Source organism: Falco biarmicus, chromosome 4 (genome assembly GCF_023638135.1).
Source record: "Falco biarmicus isolate bFalBia1 chromosome 4, bFalBia1.pri, whole genome shotgun sequence".
Classification (NCBI taxonomy): domain Eukaryota; kingdom Metazoa; phylum Chordata; class Aves; order Falconiformes; family Falconidae; genus Falco; species Falco biarmicus.
The window spans coordinates 77,607,135-77,626,984 of NC_079291.1; the positions used below are offsets into that span (position 1 = coordinate 77,607,135).

The window sequence follows — 19,850 nt, forward strand, 5'->3', positions numbered from 1 at the left end:
ACTTTGCTTACACACCAGCGCTATTAATAAGCACTTGACAGTTTCATGAAAAAATTGTCAGTTCAAGATATCAGAAGGGTTTTAAACTAATGAAAATCTCTTTTTTGCTTAAGCATATGCAAATCCTGATGACAATTATATAACAACTTTAAAGAGACAGAAATACATTTCATTGACGTTAAATACTTGCTCTTCAGTGATAGCAGTATTTCCATATGATACTCTGTTTGTCACATCTTGTTATGGGTATCAGTAACCCACTAAAAAAAGTTCAGTAGTTTGTAATGACAACTGATAAGCATTTCCAGTTCTGTTCATAGAGGGGGTGGTTCTGTGGCGAGTTATTTAATTCTTGCAGCAAAGCGAATCTTTTTTCACATAAGAAGCTTATTAAGATAAGGTGTTGCAATCTTAGCAGAACATAAAGTCTACACGTTTTTGGCCACTTAGCTTTCATGAAAGAATCAGTGTGGCATTCTCATTAAAGTAACCAGCACCACAAAATCTGCTGTTTATTAATTATTCATCAGCAAAGTAAAAATAAATACATAATAAAATTTCTTATTCTCCTCTGCTAATTTTAAAACAGACAAGTATTCCCATTCTTGCAAACAAGGCAGTGATAGTAATTATAGTAAAGTTTTTTTTAGTATTTATTGTTTGTGTACAGTAGTGCTTCTGTTAGTACCTCTGAGCTTCTGGCATTTGTTAGGGTGCTGTTACACTGTTTCAGAATCAGATGAGAAGCTAAGAGCTTCCTCTGAGATCTGAGGATTTTTTGTATGTTTTACAAGTATTTTAAGAGGAGAACTACTAAAAATACTCACGTGTACCTTTGATATCATCTGTGTAGTCACACTATCCTCAAAGATTTGTTTGAAGTGTGGAAATAATGTCCTTTGTCCCAAACTTGCAAACAATGTGTAATTTTTTTTAATTACTGGGGACATACTACGATAGTATGTGGTTTATTCTCTGTAACTTACCTGACAATAAAAACATTCCTGAGTAATGACAGAACTGCAAACTGCTATTAACCCAATTTTTTAAATACCTAATTTAGGTTTCTATTCATAAGTTGTTTAATAGTTTGTCTCCATTACTTCTGCTAAACATCTGACCTTAAAATAATATTTTGCAGAACAGCTGACCTGAAAGCATAATTGTTTTGCTTACCCTTTTCAGTTAAAGTTACCTTACCTATGGACAGATTTCTTCTAGTGGAATATTTTTACAGAAAAGCATCCATCCTCTTTGTTACAGTCCCAGGCTCGTTCTCCCAAGACTTTGGGAGAGGCACATTCCCAATTTAGACAGTGAAGTCTTTTCAGGATCAGACTCTGCTCCAAGCAGGTATTGCATCACAGGAGTAAATGGAACTGGGATCGGGGGCCCTGCATGTGGGTGCTTGTCATCCAGCAGTTTGTAAAATATAGTGCAGAGGTGTGAAGTGATACTCGGTGACATATGGCCATATGTATGTGGGCTGGAGTGTATCTCTACATATGTGATAATTTGTGTTTTTGTTTTGACTCAGGAAACAAATGCCAGACACGCCTAATGACCAAGTGTTTGTGTGCACTGTCGGTAGGATCACACCTAGGGCACTTGAGAAAGCCTCCGCATGCCTCAGTCGCCCTTCATATTGATCCTGCCTGGTGAGAGCATGGGAATTTATTGGCTGCAGTGAGCTGCAGCTCTGTCCCGGGGAGCTTGTTTCCCCTGCGGATGCTTGCGGCTCCTTTTCTGGCATGATGACATCATGCCGAGAGGTAGATGACCGCAAGTGACTAATATTTCATGGACTGCTTTGTCCTTGCAACACGGGCCTCAGTGACACGGAAGCCTATTCCTTGGTTCTGAAAAGGGGACTCTAGTCTCAAAATGTTGCACTGACATTAAATAGAATCATAGTTAGTCACTGCCTCACAGCTTGCTTTTTAAGAAGAGGCCTTTGAAATAATAATAAAAAAAATCATATTTGATTTAAAGATTTTCCTCTTTTGGAACATTTCAAGGGAAAACATGTATTTAAAATTATAGGATGGTGGCAAATACTGATTTATACCGTTAACATCTTGGAAGATGTGGGGGGTTTTTTGTTTGTTTTTTGCCCGCTGTAGCTCATAGAACTGGTGGAAAGGTTTAGCGTGGCTGGCGCGTGCCAGCGCTGAGCGTGAGCACGCAGCCGAGGACGGGTCGTCGCTCCCCACTTTGGGGGCCGCGGCTGAGGGCTGGGGCCGGAGCCGGGGCCGGCAGCGGAGGGACCGGGACAGGCCGGGCTCCCCCGGCCGCCGGCCCCGCCCCCAGGCGCCGTTTGAAAGTAACGAAAGTTTCCAAACCTTCCAGTAGGGTGTTCTGGCGGTGCTGATTGGTGGGGCCCCTCGCCGCACGTGACCGGCAGCCAATGGGGCGGTCGTGTCGGGCCGGGCCGAGCCGGGCCGAGCGGCGAGCGCCGGTGCGGCGCGGTGCGGTCCCGCGGCGGCCGTGAGGGAGCGGGGTGAGGGAGCGGGCAGCGCTCCGGGGCTTCCCCCGCCGGCGGAGCGCCCTTTGCCGCCTGTAGAGGAGGCAAGAGCGGTTTACGGCGCGGCGCACCCCCTCCTGGTGTCCCTCGCTCTGCGGTGGTAATTGGGGCAGAATCGGGGAGCAAGGGGAGGCGGAGTGGGGGCCCCGCCGGTCTGTGGCCCCCCGCGCTTTCCCGCAGCCTCACTGGCGGGCCCGGGTCTCTCCGTGCTGCCGGGGCTGCTCTGGCGGTGGCTGGCGGCGGGGGGAAGCGTGGGAGCCGTGCCCGCTGCCTCAGCTCGGCTCCCTCCTGGCTCCGTGCTCCGCATGGGAATGGGAAGCCCCGGCGCGCTGCCTGGCTGACCTGTGGGCGTGCAGCTGGGGGCGTCACGGTCGGGCCTTTCAGGAGAGAAAACTTGGCGGAGTCGCCTTAGGAATCACTGGGAACTCGGAAGCGCTGGGGCTGGAGCGGTGTCCGAAAAGCTGAGGGCTTTTCTGGAGTTAGAGAAGACCCTGAGAAGATGATGACTCAATTTAGTGCTGGCGGTGGGATTGTGCAGTCATGCTGGCACTCCCATGACCTTTTCCTTTTCTTTCCGTCATGTGGTGATCTTCTTTTGTGTTGCTCAAACAAAAGAAAATAGGCACTTATGTTAGAGGAAGACCCTTGCACGGGGGGGACTATTTTAAGAAAATTAAATTTTCATAGGATGGGAAAGGCACTTTTCATGATCAAAGAGGGGTTTTGTTTTGGTTTATGGTTAGGAAAAATTATCTAATAGGAGCTTTATCATCTCTGCCGTGAATAATTAGCAGTATTTATGCTGTTGTTTTACCTTTTTGTTATAATATGGATTTATCTTGATTCAGACCACCAGGCATTGCTACAAAGATAGGCCAACATTGTTCATCAAGCTAAAATGTTCTTTTGTTTTGGTTTGTTTGTTGTTGGTTGGTTGGGTTTTTTTTAATTCGGTATGCAGGGTTGTTTTGAGCCCTTTATTCTACGACTGAAACAGAATCTAAGTTTAGGTATTCATGAATTTGGTGAACTCTGATTCTCAAATTGAAGTTCTTTCCATAATTTTGTGTGTGGCTTTTCTTAATGTTTTTTCTCTTCAGAACTTTGCAGTTCTGCTCTCACTTGTATGAAATGGTTTCCTGCAACATTTATGCTGAGGTATTTTTCTCCTTGCAGGAGTCCGTTCCCCCACCCATGAACACGTCCACTTCCTGTATGATGTAGAGGTTTTGTAATGTCTGTGACCAGCACTTGTGCTGCTTGCATGCAGGAAGTCTGGCCAGATGGCTTTTCTGGCTTCATGTGTGCAAAAACAAAGAAGGTGCAGCCAGTGTGTGCCTGCCACAGACTGACTGACTTTCTTGTTTTTCCACATTGGCCGGTGTCTAACAAAACATTGCTAAAACCTCCTTCACCCTCCTTGACTGCCCCTTTTGTTGTGAGTCTATACAATGAGGAGTTCCAAATTGGTTTAATTAATTACTCTCCAGGCAGTTTGCATGCTGTCTCCAAGCTATTAAAATCAAGGTGAGAAGGCAGCAGGGGGAAAAATAAATAGTCAAAGCCCTGTCCTTTCTACATGCAGTTGAGATTTTTGTGACTGTGGTGGGTTTTTGTTAAACAAATTTCAGAAAGATAAAAAAAGCATTAATACTTTGTCTAAAACTTGGAAGTTTTCTTTTCAGTTTAAGTTGGTATCTTGCATCTTTGGTTAGTTTGAAAATTCCTGTGAGCCAAGATGTAGTGCAGATGTACAGGGAACCTAATAGGTCTTCCTTGTGTGTTGTGGACAAAAAATGTCTGGCATTGCACAGTAGTGAAATAATCTCTGCCATGTTGTGTCATCTCTGGGGAATAAGTATAGGTCCACGTCCTGCCATGTATTTGCAACTTAACAATAAATTTTTAATTGTAAGTACTATTTAGTAATGGTAACCGTGAAGCATAGAGTACTCTTAATGGATAACATCCTCAGTGGATCCATAATTTGTCATGTTTCACAGTTTACAAAGACATGCTTAGTAACTGAAGGGAAAAGCATCTTTATGCTTCTATGAAAGTTATCAAGGTCCTGTGGAACTTTCCCTAAACCAAGGCATAATATTTAGAAAAGTTCTTTTATATGTGACCATGCAATCTGAAAAAAATGGTAACTAGTATATTCTTTTAGTCCTTCCAAAGTGTAGTATAAAACCACAAGTGAGAGCCAGATAAGAGTATATTCAAGCTTTTGAGGCCAATGGGAGCTCTGTCTTTTGCTTCCAGGGTTTTTTTGAAAGTTTTCAGGAACAAGATGTCTTGCACTCCATCTTGTATCTTGTCTGACTTCTTTTTGTTTACTGTCTGAACACAGGTATGGGGTTTATTATAACGCTTGTGTCAGAAGAATTCCTCTTTGGAGACTTGTGAAATATATTCAGTTTGTGTAGCAAAACCAGGCATGCCCTGGGTGGAATCTGTTCTTGAAGAAATACAAAAACTTCCTGTTGTCTGAGTGGTGGGAAATAACCATTTAAAGGAAACTGGCTTGCTGTTCTCTGGAATGGTTTGACCACAGTAATGGATGCGCGGCCTTCTTGGTTTCTCATTGCACCTGCATCACTTCTTTGTGTCTGACCCTCCCTCCCTGTTCCTCATCTATGAAAGAAAATTTTTTTATTCACGAGTGTGCTGCAAGGATTGGTGTGTGTACATGCAGTGCCTTGAGCATAAGACCATGCTCATTAACATCAAAGGCACTTTCAGTTCGCTTAAAAATAATAGAGTGCATGTGTTGTAAACTGTCCTAAGTCAAGAATGCTAATTATGCTTGTTCGTGATTTTCTTTTTAATGGGCAAGCATACTATTTGGAAAATCACTCCTCCTTACTCACACTCCTTTTCTTCTCCCTTTTTTCCCCAGTGCATACTTCTATAAATACATACAAGATTTGCAGCCTTGAGACTTCTTGCTGGAAGTGTGTCAATACATCACACGGTGGTTTTATTTGTTAGAAGGAAAACTTAATTAACCTGTCTTAATCTAATTAACATTTTGTGTCAAGGAACTGAATTATAAACACTAATGCTTAGTAACTTTTCCCCTCACCTTCCAGCTCCCCTTCTAAGTAATAGTGTAATTTCTGTGAGTGTGCAGCTGATATTGTGCATTGAGATGTGTGGGCACAGCCCACTTAGCTGTGACAGCTACTTTTTGTTCAGCAATCTGAAAATTGCCTGGGCTGTGAAAAGGACTTGTGCTTTGTAGATTGCTTCGGTATGTATGAATTGGGTGTTAAATCATCAGACTAGCTTTGAGTACTTGATACTGTTGACTGTGGTAGAGGTAAAAACTACTTTGTCTCAATAGCATTATTAGATAGATGGCTGTTAATCCTGTTTAAACCAGCTGGTTTTCTGAAGATGAAAGTCTCAACACAGGTGATGAGTAATTTTTTCCATTGGGTTTGATAGATGTGCGGTAGATGCACATTTTCTTTAGCTATGACATGCTGCTTGGAAGGTCTATTCCAGCATGTCCCAAGTATCATAATTAAGAAGAGTAGAAGGCGGGGATAATCTTTATATATTGATATATATATGTATATATCAATATATATCTCAATATAAATCTTTGGCTATTTTCCCCCCCTTTATTCCACCAAGATTACCTCTAGGAAGTGTTTTGCTCAGTAGATCTGGAGCTGAAACTTGGTAGAACTGTGTTTCCTCAGTCATTAAATTTCAGCAATACAGTTTTCTGACAGCTGCCATTGTCATGAATTGTTCAACTCCACCTTAATTTACTGTTCGTGATCGATTTGGGTTTCTATTAAATTGATAATGTCTGTGTGGAATCTTTGCTTCGCCCAGGGTTGGACATGGGCAGGTTGTCCAGAGCATTAGGTTTGATATTTCTCCATTCTCAAGATTAATTCATATAAAATATTTGCTAGTGACCTGTTTATTAGAGGGCATCATGCACATCAGAGGGCATTTATTTAAATAAATTGTGGTGTCAAGATACTTAAGTCTTCAGGTGGGAGTGACCAACTTAAGGTTCTTGATTCCCCTGTGGCTTTCATGTGTCATTCCCATTTGGGACTGTGTCCTCTTCCTGGGTTTATGCTGGCACAGGGGCAGCTGGATGGTGCGCATTGCTCACTGTGTTGCTGCAATCTATCTGCATACCTAGTCCAACCAGGTGGTATCTTACAACCTCTGTGGAGCTTTTATACCTCAATTCCCCGGGAATTTCTGGAGCTCTCTTCTCCCATGGCTCTCTGAGGTATCCAGATACGTTGTGGCTCTCAGCCATACATGGATTGTGATATTTCAGGTTTAAAGTTGGGTAGCTTTGTTTATGTTGACCTAGGGAGAAGTTTTTCTTGTGTCCAGCAGTTATGTCCATAAAAAAGCTTAGGTGTTTCTGGAAATGTTAACACAGGAAATTAGTATCTTGAGTACCTTATTGGTGTCTCCAAAGTTTCTCTTTAATTTCATAGCAAGTGTATTTGGGGTTGTTGGAATCAACTTCAATAGCTGAAATTGTGCCTGAGTTGTGTTCTCTTTCACTTGTGTTCCGTGTGCATTGGCACAGCTGCAGTTAAAATTTGAGGTTTGGTGCTCAGTGCTGCGTAGTCAAAGGGTGGGGAAGGTGCTTACTGCTAGGGATGTGGAGTAAGCATGCAGCAGCCGTGGGAGGACTGAGGAAGAGGACCTGTTTACTCAGTAGTGATTCTTTCACATTTACAGTATTGCCAACAGAGCCCTGTCACAGCTGGTCTTTAGTTTGGTCTCCAGGTGTGCAGTGACTTCCTGGGAAGAGGCGTGCTCTGTTTTGCAGCAAAAAGTAGTGAGGTAGCTCACTGCATTAGTTCTTATGCTTGATCCTTTAATTTTCCAGAGGGGTGGAAATGAAACGGGAGTTTTAAACTTAAAGGACTCATCATGGAAGACTCAGAAGGACCTCAATTCAGCTCATTGGAAGAGGAAACCAGATACTGGAAGGAGTTGGCTACGAAATACAAGCAGTGGTAAGGCAGGGGCTTCATTCCTCTAAGTTGTTCGATAGGGTGCATATCACTGCATGCAAAAACATACATAGCACCACATAAGGGAGTAAATTCAGGGTGGTTCAGCTATCTTGAGTGGTAGCATGGGCTGCTGTAGTTTATGCAGAAGCATTGCTAAAAGTCCTTTAAGTCTGAGCAGTGAATCTGTGCTGCTGTGGCACTGCTGGTTTTGGTCCCTGCTCTGGTCTGAGTAGGACTGTGTGTGCTGAAGTTGTGCCTCTGCCTGCAGTGTGTGGGCAGCATGGGTAAATGTAACTCACTTGCAGAGTCTTGTTGGGGGCAGATGATTTGGGTCATTGCAGAAAGAGGGATGCTGCTGTTCACTCTTTATATCTCAGTGTGGATCAAGAATGGTTTGACAGCATGTAGCTGAGGAGAATCCCTGGCTGAGAACGGACACGCTTTGCTCTTCCCTTGAGCTCAGTATATTGCTCTAAATGCAGTAAAGGGTAAAACAAAAATCCATCCAGGCTTTTTAGATGCTGATATTGATGGGTCCTTTCTTAGACCAGGTGTTCAGACCTTTCAGTGCTTCTTGTTTAGCTTGCTGGATAGTTATTTCAATATAATTGTTTAAGAATATAAGAACATCTTTCCTTCCATCTTTCTCTCTTTTTCTCACTTTTTTGCTAATAAAAAATGGCATTGTTCATATTTCCAAATAAAAACTGAATTGAATAACAAATTAAATATGCAGATGGAAGTGGGCAATGTATAAGCTAGAGACTCCACATGTCCCTAACACCTATAGTATGAAGACAGAATTTTAGATTTGGGCTTTTTTTTTTTTTTGTTGGTTTACCAGTTTGCTATGGGGTGGCTTTTCATGCTTGATGGGAATACATTTGCATGTGGTCCTCTCTTCCTGTTGAGTATGTGTGTTGGAGAAGGGCATAGAGCCTTTTATTTTAAAGGACAGTATTTTTTTTTATTTTTACTTTGAGAGATATTTTATCTTTGTTAGTTACGATGAGTTCTGTTACTGGAATTGCTCTCTAGTGCTGAGAATACACAGGAGGAATTGCGTGAATTCCAAGAAGGGAGTAGAGAGTATGAAGCTGAACTGGAGACTCAGCTGCAGCAAACAGAATCCAGAAACAGAGACCTTCTGTCGGAAAACAATCGTCTGCGGGTGGAGCTTGAGTCAGTTAAGGTAAGAGCCAGATGATGCATACAGTATATGTACATCCTAAGTGCAAAGGTGAATGAGACGGGCATGTGCAGATTCAGCTTGCCTTGTGGAGGGCAACCTTAAGCATTACAAAGAAATTGGACAGAAAACTACAAAAAAGAAAGTCTTGAAAAATTATCATGTCTGCCTTGAGGGTGCTGGATATCTTGGTAATGTTCCTGAACCACTCTTTGCAGGTTGTGGCTATGTCAGCATAGATTTGAGATGGGAGAAAATTGTTTGCAGTAGAGACTAAACATAAACATGATAGAGCTGCTGTTCTGTTCCTCCTTCCATCTACTTAGTGCTTTTGTTCACAATGTTCTGGCTGTTTGCATTGTGCAGACACAGATAATATTCAGAACAATAAAAATACAAACATTCTAGCAGTGTTCTTGCATCACGTAAATACACAGCTCACTGGATTTTTTTATTATCTGGCATTCCCCTTAAGCTGGGAAGCAGCAGAAAGCAAGTAATATATTGAACCGAAAGGCATAGAACAGTTTCAGTCCTGGTTTTGTTACTGAATCTGTCTGTACTTGGGGAGAAATAATTTATCCTCTCTATGCTTGGTTAGCCTTCTGTGAAACTAAGAACCAGCTGAAAAGTATTAACTTCTATAATTATAAAACATAAGGTATATGAACTTCTCATCAGAGTGACTTGAGAAGTAATGAAGCGGTCTAGAGTATAAAGAGTGATGAGTCTGCTTCATATCAGTCTCACTAAAGATGCTGCTAGTCCCCTGTGCTCGTTGACAGGTTTAGGAAATAATGTTAAGTTTTCTAAAAAAAAGGAAAAAAATTTTGCTGAAATTTGTGTGCCTTTTTAAAGTTTGATCTTGTTGGCCTTTTACTTAAAGTTGAGGTATAGTCACCCAAGAAACACTACACTGCATTTTGTAGGATTAGGTCAATACCTGTGGAAGCAGAGATGAATGTAAATAACACTTACTCTACTCAATTGGATGCAATAATGAGCTAACGGGAGTGAAGTTATTTGTGTAAGTGATTGATTAAAAGTGATTAATCACTGGATTAATCCAGGTGTGCAATGCCTTTTGTCTAAACTGTTGTTCAAATTACTGTCTTAAGGAAATAATTCTGTTCCAGGCAGATTTCCTGTCCCCCTAACAGCAATTTAGTAATCCCTCCCAGCTTTTTTATAGCAAAACCTCCAAGGCTTGTTTCATTGTATTTGTCGTGTTTCACTGATCTTTGTTCTTGCTGTATTAGTGCCTTAGCAGTATTAAATGCTCTGCATGTTGTATGGAGTATTGGTCTACTGTTCCATGTAGTCACACAAATCTGTGGAAGCTGATGGATTTTGGGAGAAAAAATAAAACCAGCAGTTCATTTCACTGAGGAGGGTGTGAACTATTTTCTTTCTCCAGAGGAGCTGGGGTGAGAGGAGTTGATAATTAATCAACCAAAGCGGTTATAAATGAAAACAGTAGGAAACAACATAACTTCAAAAAGTGGAAGATAACTTTATTAAGATTCTCTCAAATACGCTTATTTACTGTGAAGAATAATTTAATACATATTCTGCTTGAAGCAAACCTTTTAACAATTGGCTATTCATGCAGCCTGAAAACTGCATCACTACACTGAAAGCCTGCAGTGAAGGAACAGAGACACCATTGATGGCCAGGTCAGCTGATAGTTTATTACAATTGGCTAAAAACAAAGACTCAAACCTTGCAGTTCTGGTCTTTTATGTGAATCAATTCAAGAGCAAAGCATTAAACTCGGGAGGCTATTGAACAGCAATGTTAACTGAGCCCATCAAGGGTTGATGTCTGCATGTAGGTCAACACTAGTGAACTTTGCACGGCCCACACAGCTTGTGGCTCTGAGCTTACCAGCCTAGTGTGTGCCTGCCTCAGAAACCAGAGTTCGTGCTACCTATAAAGAAATGGAAATAATGGAAATGGAAATAATTGGGAGGGTTTGTTTAGAGAGTCCTGAAAAGCTAGTTGAAAGTAATCTGCCTTTTTGGGCTTGAAAGCTCTTAAATTCCACATGTAACTATGCTCCAGAGATCTGGAATCAAATGAGAACGTCTTAATTCAGAATGAGTTATCTCTTTCCCTACTCCTTGTCTACGCATTTCTTGTGCTAAAATAGCTGTCTTCAAATTATCAGTCATGCTAGACTACACGCCATGGGTTTCAAATTCCAGTGCGTGGATTTGTTTTCAGTGACTTCATGTGCTGTACTTAAATTCTGGATGGAGACAGAACTTCAGAAATGCTCTTTAAACAGCAATCTTGGAGTTTCAAAAAAATCTCTGGCATGTTGAAGTGATCTTGTCACCGAAATCGGGAATCAAACCTCTTTAACACCAATGTGGTATTAAGAAGCAGGCACTCCTTTATTGTAGTGCTGGCTCTTCAGTGGCATCTCCACAAATCAAGCACACCTATGCAGATTTCACTGTTGCATTTATACACAAAAATCACAAGGTTGTACACTTCCAGTTACAATGTTTGGTTTGTAATTTACATGTAATAGTAACTGCTGTGTCATCCTCTTCTGTTACTACGCTTGTATAGGGGAAGGGTCTTCACCTGGGCAAGGCTTTTCTTCACCTGTGGGTGTGTTTTTTAGTGTTATAATGAAGGTAGTTCACTTCAGGACACCTTAAAAGTTAGTTTTGTTGCCAGGTTGGATGACTAGATGTCTGCCTTGCCAAGTTGTCCAACAACTCATCCTATACACAATAGAACCCAGGTGCTCTGGTTATGGTCTAGAGAGTAAGGTTATTATGGTCTATAGCATAGGGACTTCAAGTAACAGTCTTGGATAACAAGCAGCACAGCAACTCATACATCATTGGTTAATAAGTGTTAACATAATGCTAACATGGAGGTTACCTCTTTAATATCAAGATGCTCTTATAGCTAACTGTTTCACAAACAAACACAAAATTCAGAAAGATTCAGTAAAACTTTAAGACAGTCTGCAACAATCTGATAACAAGGTGGTGCAAAGTCAAGTGTTTCAGCAGACAGTGTGCTGTGAAGATTTTCCTGTCATATGGTGTGGAGCTAATTCTATATATAGCAGCAATAGCAGGAGAGAGAGATTTAATGGAGAAGCAAAGTGTTTCTCTCTGCCTATGCCCCTATTAAATGTACCCTTGTGCACTTGCTGTAAAGTGAGACGGTTTGTTTTAGGTTCACATCCAAAGTACGTTGCATAACTGCACCAGAAATGTTTTATGATCTAGAACTCTGAACCTTCTTTGGGCTAATAAAACCACAGGGCCAATGGAGAATCCTGCCGGTTCCACAGCACAATGTAATTGCAATATCAAATGATTAATAAAATTGAACATATTGTTAGTAGCTTGGCTTTAAGAGAATTAGAACAAATGATTTTCTAAGGGTTAATTCAAGCTATAAGCATTTTGTATGTCCTGCTGAGTGTTAAGCCTTGGCAAATTCTTTTGTTTAGAAAAGGAACTTCACAAGCACCTCCACAAGATAGATGAGCTGATAGGTAGCTTATCACTAGCAATGGGCTCAGCAAAAATATTGGGAAGGGAGTGCCCACAGGGGAAGATTGTGACCACTGACTCAAAGTTGAGATTGAGCATGCGGACTAATTAACATAAGTGAGAGAACTGCTTAACAAACAGGAAACTGAGTACTAAGTAATGAAAAAGTTGTGTAATTTTTAATCATTGAAGCCTGGTATCTTTGTTGATACACATAAATAGTACAAAGGTTTGACAACTGGGGAGCTAGGCCTTTGTGGGTTACAATCTATCTTCCCTACTTTGTGCAAACTAGAATAAAGAAATAAGGAATACCTTGACTCAGTGTGTAAATTGGTGCAGTGTACCAAGTAACAAACCTGCCTACAGGACACTTGGATGGTGGTGGGGTTTTTTTCTTATTTAGGCTCCTAAGTACTGCTTGACTTTTTATTGGAGTTGAAAACAAGGGCTTCTCTTGAATTCTGCTTTGTGTGTTGCTAAAGCTCTTGCAGCTCAGAAATTATGCTGAGTCTCACTGGGAGAGCAAGGAATGGCCCTGTGCTGTGGAGGTCGGGAACCACTGCACCATTGTTTGAAAAGGAGTATCAGGAAGAACTCTTGTCTGCTGCCCAGAAGTATGTGAGCAATTGGCTTTTTTGGCATTTTACCATATGTAAGGTGATGTTTCTCAAAAAACTTCGCAGCATCTGCCTTTAAAGAAACTCAGGGCCACAGAAGAAAAAACCTGCATTGCTAAGTACCTGATAGGCTGTTTGATTTGCCTTTGATTAGGAAAAGATTGAAATGCAGCATTCGGAGGGATACAGGCAAATCTCTGCGCTGGAAGATGACTTGGCCCAGACAAAAGCTATTAAAGATCAACTTCAGAAATACATTCGAGAACTCGAGCAAGCAAATGATGACTTGGAAAGAGCAAAGAGGTGACCTACCTTCTGTGTTTTCTTTTTCCACATCTGTTCTGTCCTGTGAGTGTAGTGTCACTGAGCTGTTTGTGATGCTGTGCTTGTTAGCACTGCCATTCTAAACTAATCACTTGAGTGATGGTTTAAGACATTTGTGGCAGATGGGAAATGTGATAATTTTTTTTCTTTCCACTTCCACCCTACCCTGCACTCTTTTCATATCTTACAAGCTAAAATATAAAATTGTAAGAATACAAAGCAAACCAAACAAAGAATGAATGTGATGTTATCCCTTTTCTTGTGAGAGAGAGTTCCTCTATGTGCTTGAAGGATCTGGTAGTGACATCTTGTGCACTCTTTTTCAGAGCTACTATAATGTCTCTGGAAGATTTTGAACAGCGTTTAAACCAGGCTATCGAAAGGAATGCTTTTCTGGAAAGTGAACTAGATGAGAAAGAAAACCTTCTGGAGTCTGTGCAGCGCCTGAAAGATGAAGCTAGAGGTTAGATAGAAATTGTATCTTTCCCCCTCTCTCCCCTCCTGGCTTGTAGCTGTTCAGTCCTCTCCATATATCTTAGAGCTTGACTTTTAAGTCTGCATCTTTTAAATCTGCTCTCTGAAAAGCAGAAGCAAATGAGGAAGCTTTGAGACTGTTCCCCCTTACTCCTTCAACTGCTGACCTTATTCTAGAGCAGCTCGCAGAAGCAGAAGTGTGTTCCAGCCTCCTAATCTGTGGTGATGCTTCAGGGCCTTGAGGGGTTAAGAAGAGCCAGTCCAGCTGGGGCATGTGCTAGTCTGGCTTCCTGTAACCCATGAAGGTCAGCTTTAATAACCATTAACCTCATCGTTTCCTAGCCTGGGAAAAGTGGAGTCAATGAAATACTAATGGGGCAGTGAAACAGGAGGACTGTGACTGACTTCTGGTTACCTTTGAATAGTCTCATGTGCTAGGCTTTTGATATTTATTGATAAGGCTGGGTGAGAAGAGACCATGGAGCTGGAAGAACACCTTATTTTCAGATCTGCTCAGATTCTTTGCCCTCAAGTGGTTTTCATAAGCTACAGCCAGGCTGTGGGACTGAAGTGCTCTGTCCCTTGGTGAGATAATGATGTGGCTTCCACTTCACCTCAGCTCATGTGGAAACTAGGGTAGAAGAGAAAAGGGTACAATGGGTAGGTTCACAACCTGGCAGGGAGCTGGAATGTAGCCAAGGTGTGCCATGTTGCCTAGCCTTGATACGCCTCTGCCTAACCAGCCTGTAGTAACATTTGGAAAGGAGTTTTCCTGCCTCGAAGAGAGCCTTGTGGAAGGGAACAAAAATTAAAGCCTGGTAATAGCAACTGAACTAATGCTAGAAAAATATCTTGAGCCACAATCCTGGAAAAGCCTTTAGTGATGGTTCAGATTTTGGACATATGCCTGGAGTAATCTTTACAAGGACAAGTGACTTCACCTCCACAAGGGGAAAAATATTTTGAGCAAAACCTTCTCACCTGTTTTTATCTTGGTGGATACATACTCTAAAGGCTTGCTTTGTGTTGCTTCCTTCATAGATCTACGACAAGAGCTTGCAGTGCAGCAGAAACAGGAGAAACCCAAAACACCGATGCGAGCTACCCTGGAAACAGAAAGGACAGACACTGCAGTTCAAGCATCCTTATCTGTGCCTTCAACTCCCTTGCTGCACCGGGCACCCAACATCCACATACCCACCCCTGCAACATTTAGAAGAGGTGAGCAACAGGGAACCAGCAAAGAAATGCTATTTGATGCTCTTGTTTTTACAATTTTCTGGCTAAAGGAGGAGTGAGAAGAAAGGAGCAGAGTTGAGTCTTTCAGTTAAATACACGTAAATCAAGGCACTGTGATCTCAGTATTCATAGACTGTGATTTTTGGGGTTTATTCATAGGCTGTTAATTTCCATTTGACTTGAACTGTCTAGTAATAATTGTGAGGACAAGGTGCACTATTGGGACTTTACTGTTAGTTTGCAACTGTCCCAGAGATGTTGGCCAACTTAGAGGAAGGATTTTTAAAAACTTCAGCGTGATCTTTAATGTCACACTCATGTTACTTGAATTGGCCTCTCTGTGTAAGTAGGTGCTCTTTGAGAGAGGCTTTCTTTTTATTCTGGAACAACAGGACACTGGCTAGTCATCCTAGCTGTACTAAATGACTGTATCTCTGCTTTCACGTCAGTAATATCTGTTGCCTATTTTTTGTGAGCGCTGATTATTTCAATATTGCAAACCTCTAACACTGACTCTCCCATCTTGCTTAAAAAGCCAGAAATTTGTGTAACTGTGTTTGTGTATGTGTAAATGCAGGGGATTGTACTGTCACATTCTGATGATTTGATATTATAGCTCTGAGCACTAACCAAGTTTGATTGTGGGCTTCACTATGCTTAACCTAAAATTATGTGTTTTGTGTGGAGGAATTAATGCTTCTGTGAAAGTGAGAGGATTTGGAGATTTGTAGTAAAATGAGATGATGATCCTCTCTGAGGACACATCCCTCTGGTCTCACTGCAGAAACAGAGATGCAGAGTAATAGAGCAGATCTCTAGAAACCCAAGCCACAGCACATCTAGAGACTTTAGCTTAGGACAGTGTAACTTGAGGTATCTCAGGGAGACAGTGTTTCATATTCCTAATGGATATGAAAGAACTGGAGGTGAGATACAAGAAGGTGAAGATACTGATGTTTCATCTGCTCTGTATGTCAGGCTGTCTTCACACTAGTGTCAAAGCTTTTATTTTTAATATTTTTTTTTTATTTTTTGGAGTAATGTATCGTTCTCTAACCTGCCCTGCAGGTCTTGAAGACAGTTTTGGTGCAACCCCTCTCACACCTGCTGCAAGAATATCTGCACTTAACATTGTGGGAGACTTGCTGCGAAAAGTGGGGGTGAGTGATTACCTGCTAGCCCATGCTCTTGGAAGGGTATTGGTGTCTGAAACTTCAGCCAACACTATTTGTGCTGCTGCTCAGGTGAGACTGGAAAGAGTGTCTTGTCCTGAGGTTTGCTGAGCGTGGCCTTAAAATTTGTTCTGGGCTCTGTACATTTCTGACCAACCCTCAAATAAAGATAGACCCTGCTTTGCTTTTCCAAGGGATAAGGTCTTCCTCTACACATTTCTGAAAGTGCATGTGCAGAAAGAATAAATTGGCATGAGCAAATTAGGAAGGGATCTGCTCCGGTGAAAGGCAGAGAGGAAAGAAGCTGGTACCTGTTGCCCAGAGGGCTCTGGTGAAATTTGCCTGAAGAGTCCAGCAATCTTTTGAGCAAGGCCTAATGTCATGTTAAGCTGTAGTTTGACATTTTAAAGTAGTGCTAATGTTGGAAGAATTATCCCATGACTGACTTCTGTTTTTTCACTTATGCCCGAGTGCTGTGTTGGCACAAGCATTTGTATGACTTCTTGGTGGGCTGAGCTGCAGGACTGATAGAACTGAAGAGTAATCCAGCAACTAAGGTGGAGTGATCTAGGATGGGAGCATGTGGTGGAGAATAGGGTATCTGTGGCTCAGTTTCCTCAGGTGTACCACCTAGTACATACAACCTAATATGTGTCTAGGGAAGCAGTTAGCTCAAATGAACATTTAGTTATCTAAAAAGCGATGCCTCTAAGATAGATATCAGTCTCTCTTGAGGAAGCTGAAGATTTTGTATTCCTCCTGGTGAACAGCATCAACTCCTTCACATCCTCTACAGAAAGAGAGATTCAGCTTTAGAGAGACATCTGGCATTCTCTTCAAAAATTCAGAATTCATGTGGCACAGGGTCTATCAAGTTCCTTTACTTATACAACTTACTCTAAAAGAAACAAAAAAACCCAACCCCCAAGCACTCCTAATGCTGTTTTGGTGTGCCACAATGCCATCTTGTAAATGAGAAGGGTGATATCTGACACTTGCCTCATCTGTGTTTACATTAGGCTTTGGAGTCCAAACTTGCGTCTTGCCGAAACTTTGTGTACGACCAGTCTCCAAACAGAACCACGGTGTCCATGTGCATGAACAGAGATGTCCTTGAAACACGCCTGAGTCCTCATCAGCCTCTGTGTGATACAGGGTGAGGGCTGTTCTCTGCTGTTGTGTCTTAGTAAGAACAAACACTTCGTGTTGGTGTTAGAACTTGGTGGCTGTACTGTTACATAGTGTTAAATCTTTGTTTTGGTAGAGACAGATTAATTTTCGAAAGATAGGGGATTTTGTTATTCAGGATTATGGTTTTCATGTTTCACATCGGTTTAAAATTTGGAATCACTAGCTGTTGAAATTCAAAGACTAGCTAGAATCAAGTTCTGAAAACCACAAATTCAAAGTGTGTGTTAATATATATTTTATTAGGAACCTGGTGTTTAACTGGGACAAAGTACGGCAGAGGAACTCTTGCTTATTGGCTTGATTTGTTTTATGCTTTATGTTCTTGTACAAGTGATGTTTCAGGAACATTATGGCATGTAGGGACTTCCCTTATCATAGTTAAGATTCTCACTTATGGGAGAACTGGAAAAAAGGAAAGTAATGGGTTTCTTCAGACAGAATGCTTTATGGTTGCTAAGATGTGTTTCTACGAGGCAGCTGACAGGAAGTTACCTGAGATAAACTTAAAAATTTGTCTGAATGCTTGAATTGGTTGTCTTACTTAAACTCTGCTAGTCCTGTACTGAATATTCTTTAGATTATCTGTCAATTAAGTGCCTATAGTACATTTTGTTTCAGACTTAATATTCAGCTAGACCCTTGTGCTGGGAATACTGGTTTGTCCAGTGCCCAAAGTTGTCGTGTGGGAGTGCTCCATACTGTACTTTCTATCCCAGCCTGGAGAGTAAGCTCATGAAAGCTCCTACAAGAAAGCCTCAAGGGCTGTACGTTTACATGTTCATGCAGGTGATTATACATCTACTGCTGTAATGCTAGAACTGAAATTCCAACACCTGTAAAAGATAGCCTGTCACTACTCGGGGGGATGAAGAGCTCAGTGTTACAGTAGAAACTCAGCCCAGTTAAGTAACAGGCTCACTTAGTCCTTGGAGTGATATTCCTTTATCTGTTGATTTGTTAAGCTGAGTGTTATACTCCAAGTGACCAGTTACTCTGAAGATGGTAACACTGAGCAAGAAACACACTAACTTCCACTTTGTATTTGCAGGTTAGTGAAACGCCTGGAGTTTGGAACACGGCCTTCAAACTTTCCAGGACCAATGAGCCATCCCTCACAAAGTGTTGTCAAGATGCTGCTATGAAAATCCTGGCTGGCTTTGGAAAAGGAAAAAAATAAATATATATTTTAAATGTCAGTTTTAAAGAGAATATCAATGAGCAATCAGGCAGCAGTCTCAGGGTAGGTGAGAACTCAAGAATCTGCAACTGGCAACGGCCTCCTGTGGCCATACCCAGTCTGGTGCTTCAGCCAAGTTCTGTGGGTAGTATGATAAAGCAGTGCTGCCTAGCAAAGCAGGACTTGAATTGCTTCCTACATCAGCTGCTGTAAATAACTCCTTGAAAGTTGCTTCTTCTGACACTACCAGTCAAAGCCATTTTCCCTCTACCTACAGCAGCAACAGCATTCCCTATGCAACTCCTCAGGGTTTGGCTTTCGGTGTTAATTATAGCACCATGGTGTTCTGGCTTAAAAGTTGGTTGTGGTGGTTGTCTATGATGGGTGCTGTACGCTGTAATCACCTGAATTACAGAAGTGGTTTTATGTGGAGAAAGGTGTATTTCTGCAGGGAAGCTGCTCAGGTCTTTGTGGAATGTTTGCTGGTCAGAATCTTCCTATACAAAACCCCGTCTCTATAGTGGTAATATAGTTTTGTAAGCAATGATTGGCCATTAAGAATGAATCATGCGTAAAGATGAGGAATGCTTAGTGCTTAGAGTACTCGGAAGGTCCCAGAGTTAACAGCAAGGTAGGAGACTTTGGACTGGCTTATCATGTAGACCTCTTTTTTTTTTTTTTTTTTTTTTCTCCATATTGTCAGCCATACATCCTGGCTATTGTAGGAAGCGAGAGACCTGATTAAGTTCCTAGTTCTAACATCTTAATAGGTGGGCTTTACTGCTTTCCAAATCTTCCTTTATTAATGTGCCTTGGGTGTTAATGATTTTTGTCTTGTTTTATTTTCTATGAAAATATAGCTTTCAGCTGTTACTAATTTAGAAATTGTTTTTTAACCTGAAAAGTTCTTTATGCTAGACAAGTGTATATAAGTAGAAAAATATTTATAAATCCGTTTTTCCCTGTAGCATACAACTGCATTTTGGTTTGTTTTTTAAATGGAGTAGGTTCACTCACAGTATTAATATACCTTATGGAAGCCTGTATTTGCAGAAATAATCATGACTGAACAATTTTTATGGTTTGTTTGTGGGGGTGGGGAGAGCTTACTTGAAAAAAGAATGCATTGTTGGGTTTGTTTTTTTGGTTTTATTTTGGTTTAGGAAAATGCTGTGAAAATGGCCACTGATGCATCTATTTCTCTGGAACAGGAAATAACCACAGATCATTCCCATTATTCAGGCCATATACAAAGTTGGCTTAACTGGGGAGCAGAATAAAGCTTATTTTGAATGCTGGTTGTTGATTGATTTTGATTTTTTTTGCAAGTTGTCACTGTGGTTTATGCACAGGTGTTTGCTACCAGTTTTTCATCTGTTTCTGATCAATGAAACTGG

General features: G+C 41.4%; 1 protein-coding gene across 1 annotated transcript; it reads left to right on the forward strand.

The window, feature by feature from the left end:
• The first annotated feature begins 2,431 nt into the window (after positions 1–2,431).
• NDE1 (nudE neurodevelopment protein 1) lies at positions 2,432–19,751 on the forward strand. The gene is made up of 9 exons (XM_056334739.1): positions 2,432–2,624; positions 7,410–7,539; positions 8,578–8,731; positions 13,031–13,179; positions 13,527–13,663; positions 14,716–14,895; positions 15,982–16,073; positions 17,105–17,241; positions 18,325–19,751. The coding sequence occupies exons 2-9, from the start codon at positions 7,454–7,456 to the stop codon at positions 18,416–18,418; spliced, it is 1,029 nt and encodes a 342-aa protein (XP_056190714.1). The 5' UTR covers positions 2,432–2,624; positions 7,410–7,453; the 3' UTR covers positions 18,419–19,751.
• Positions 19,752–19,850: the final 99 nt, after the last annotated feature.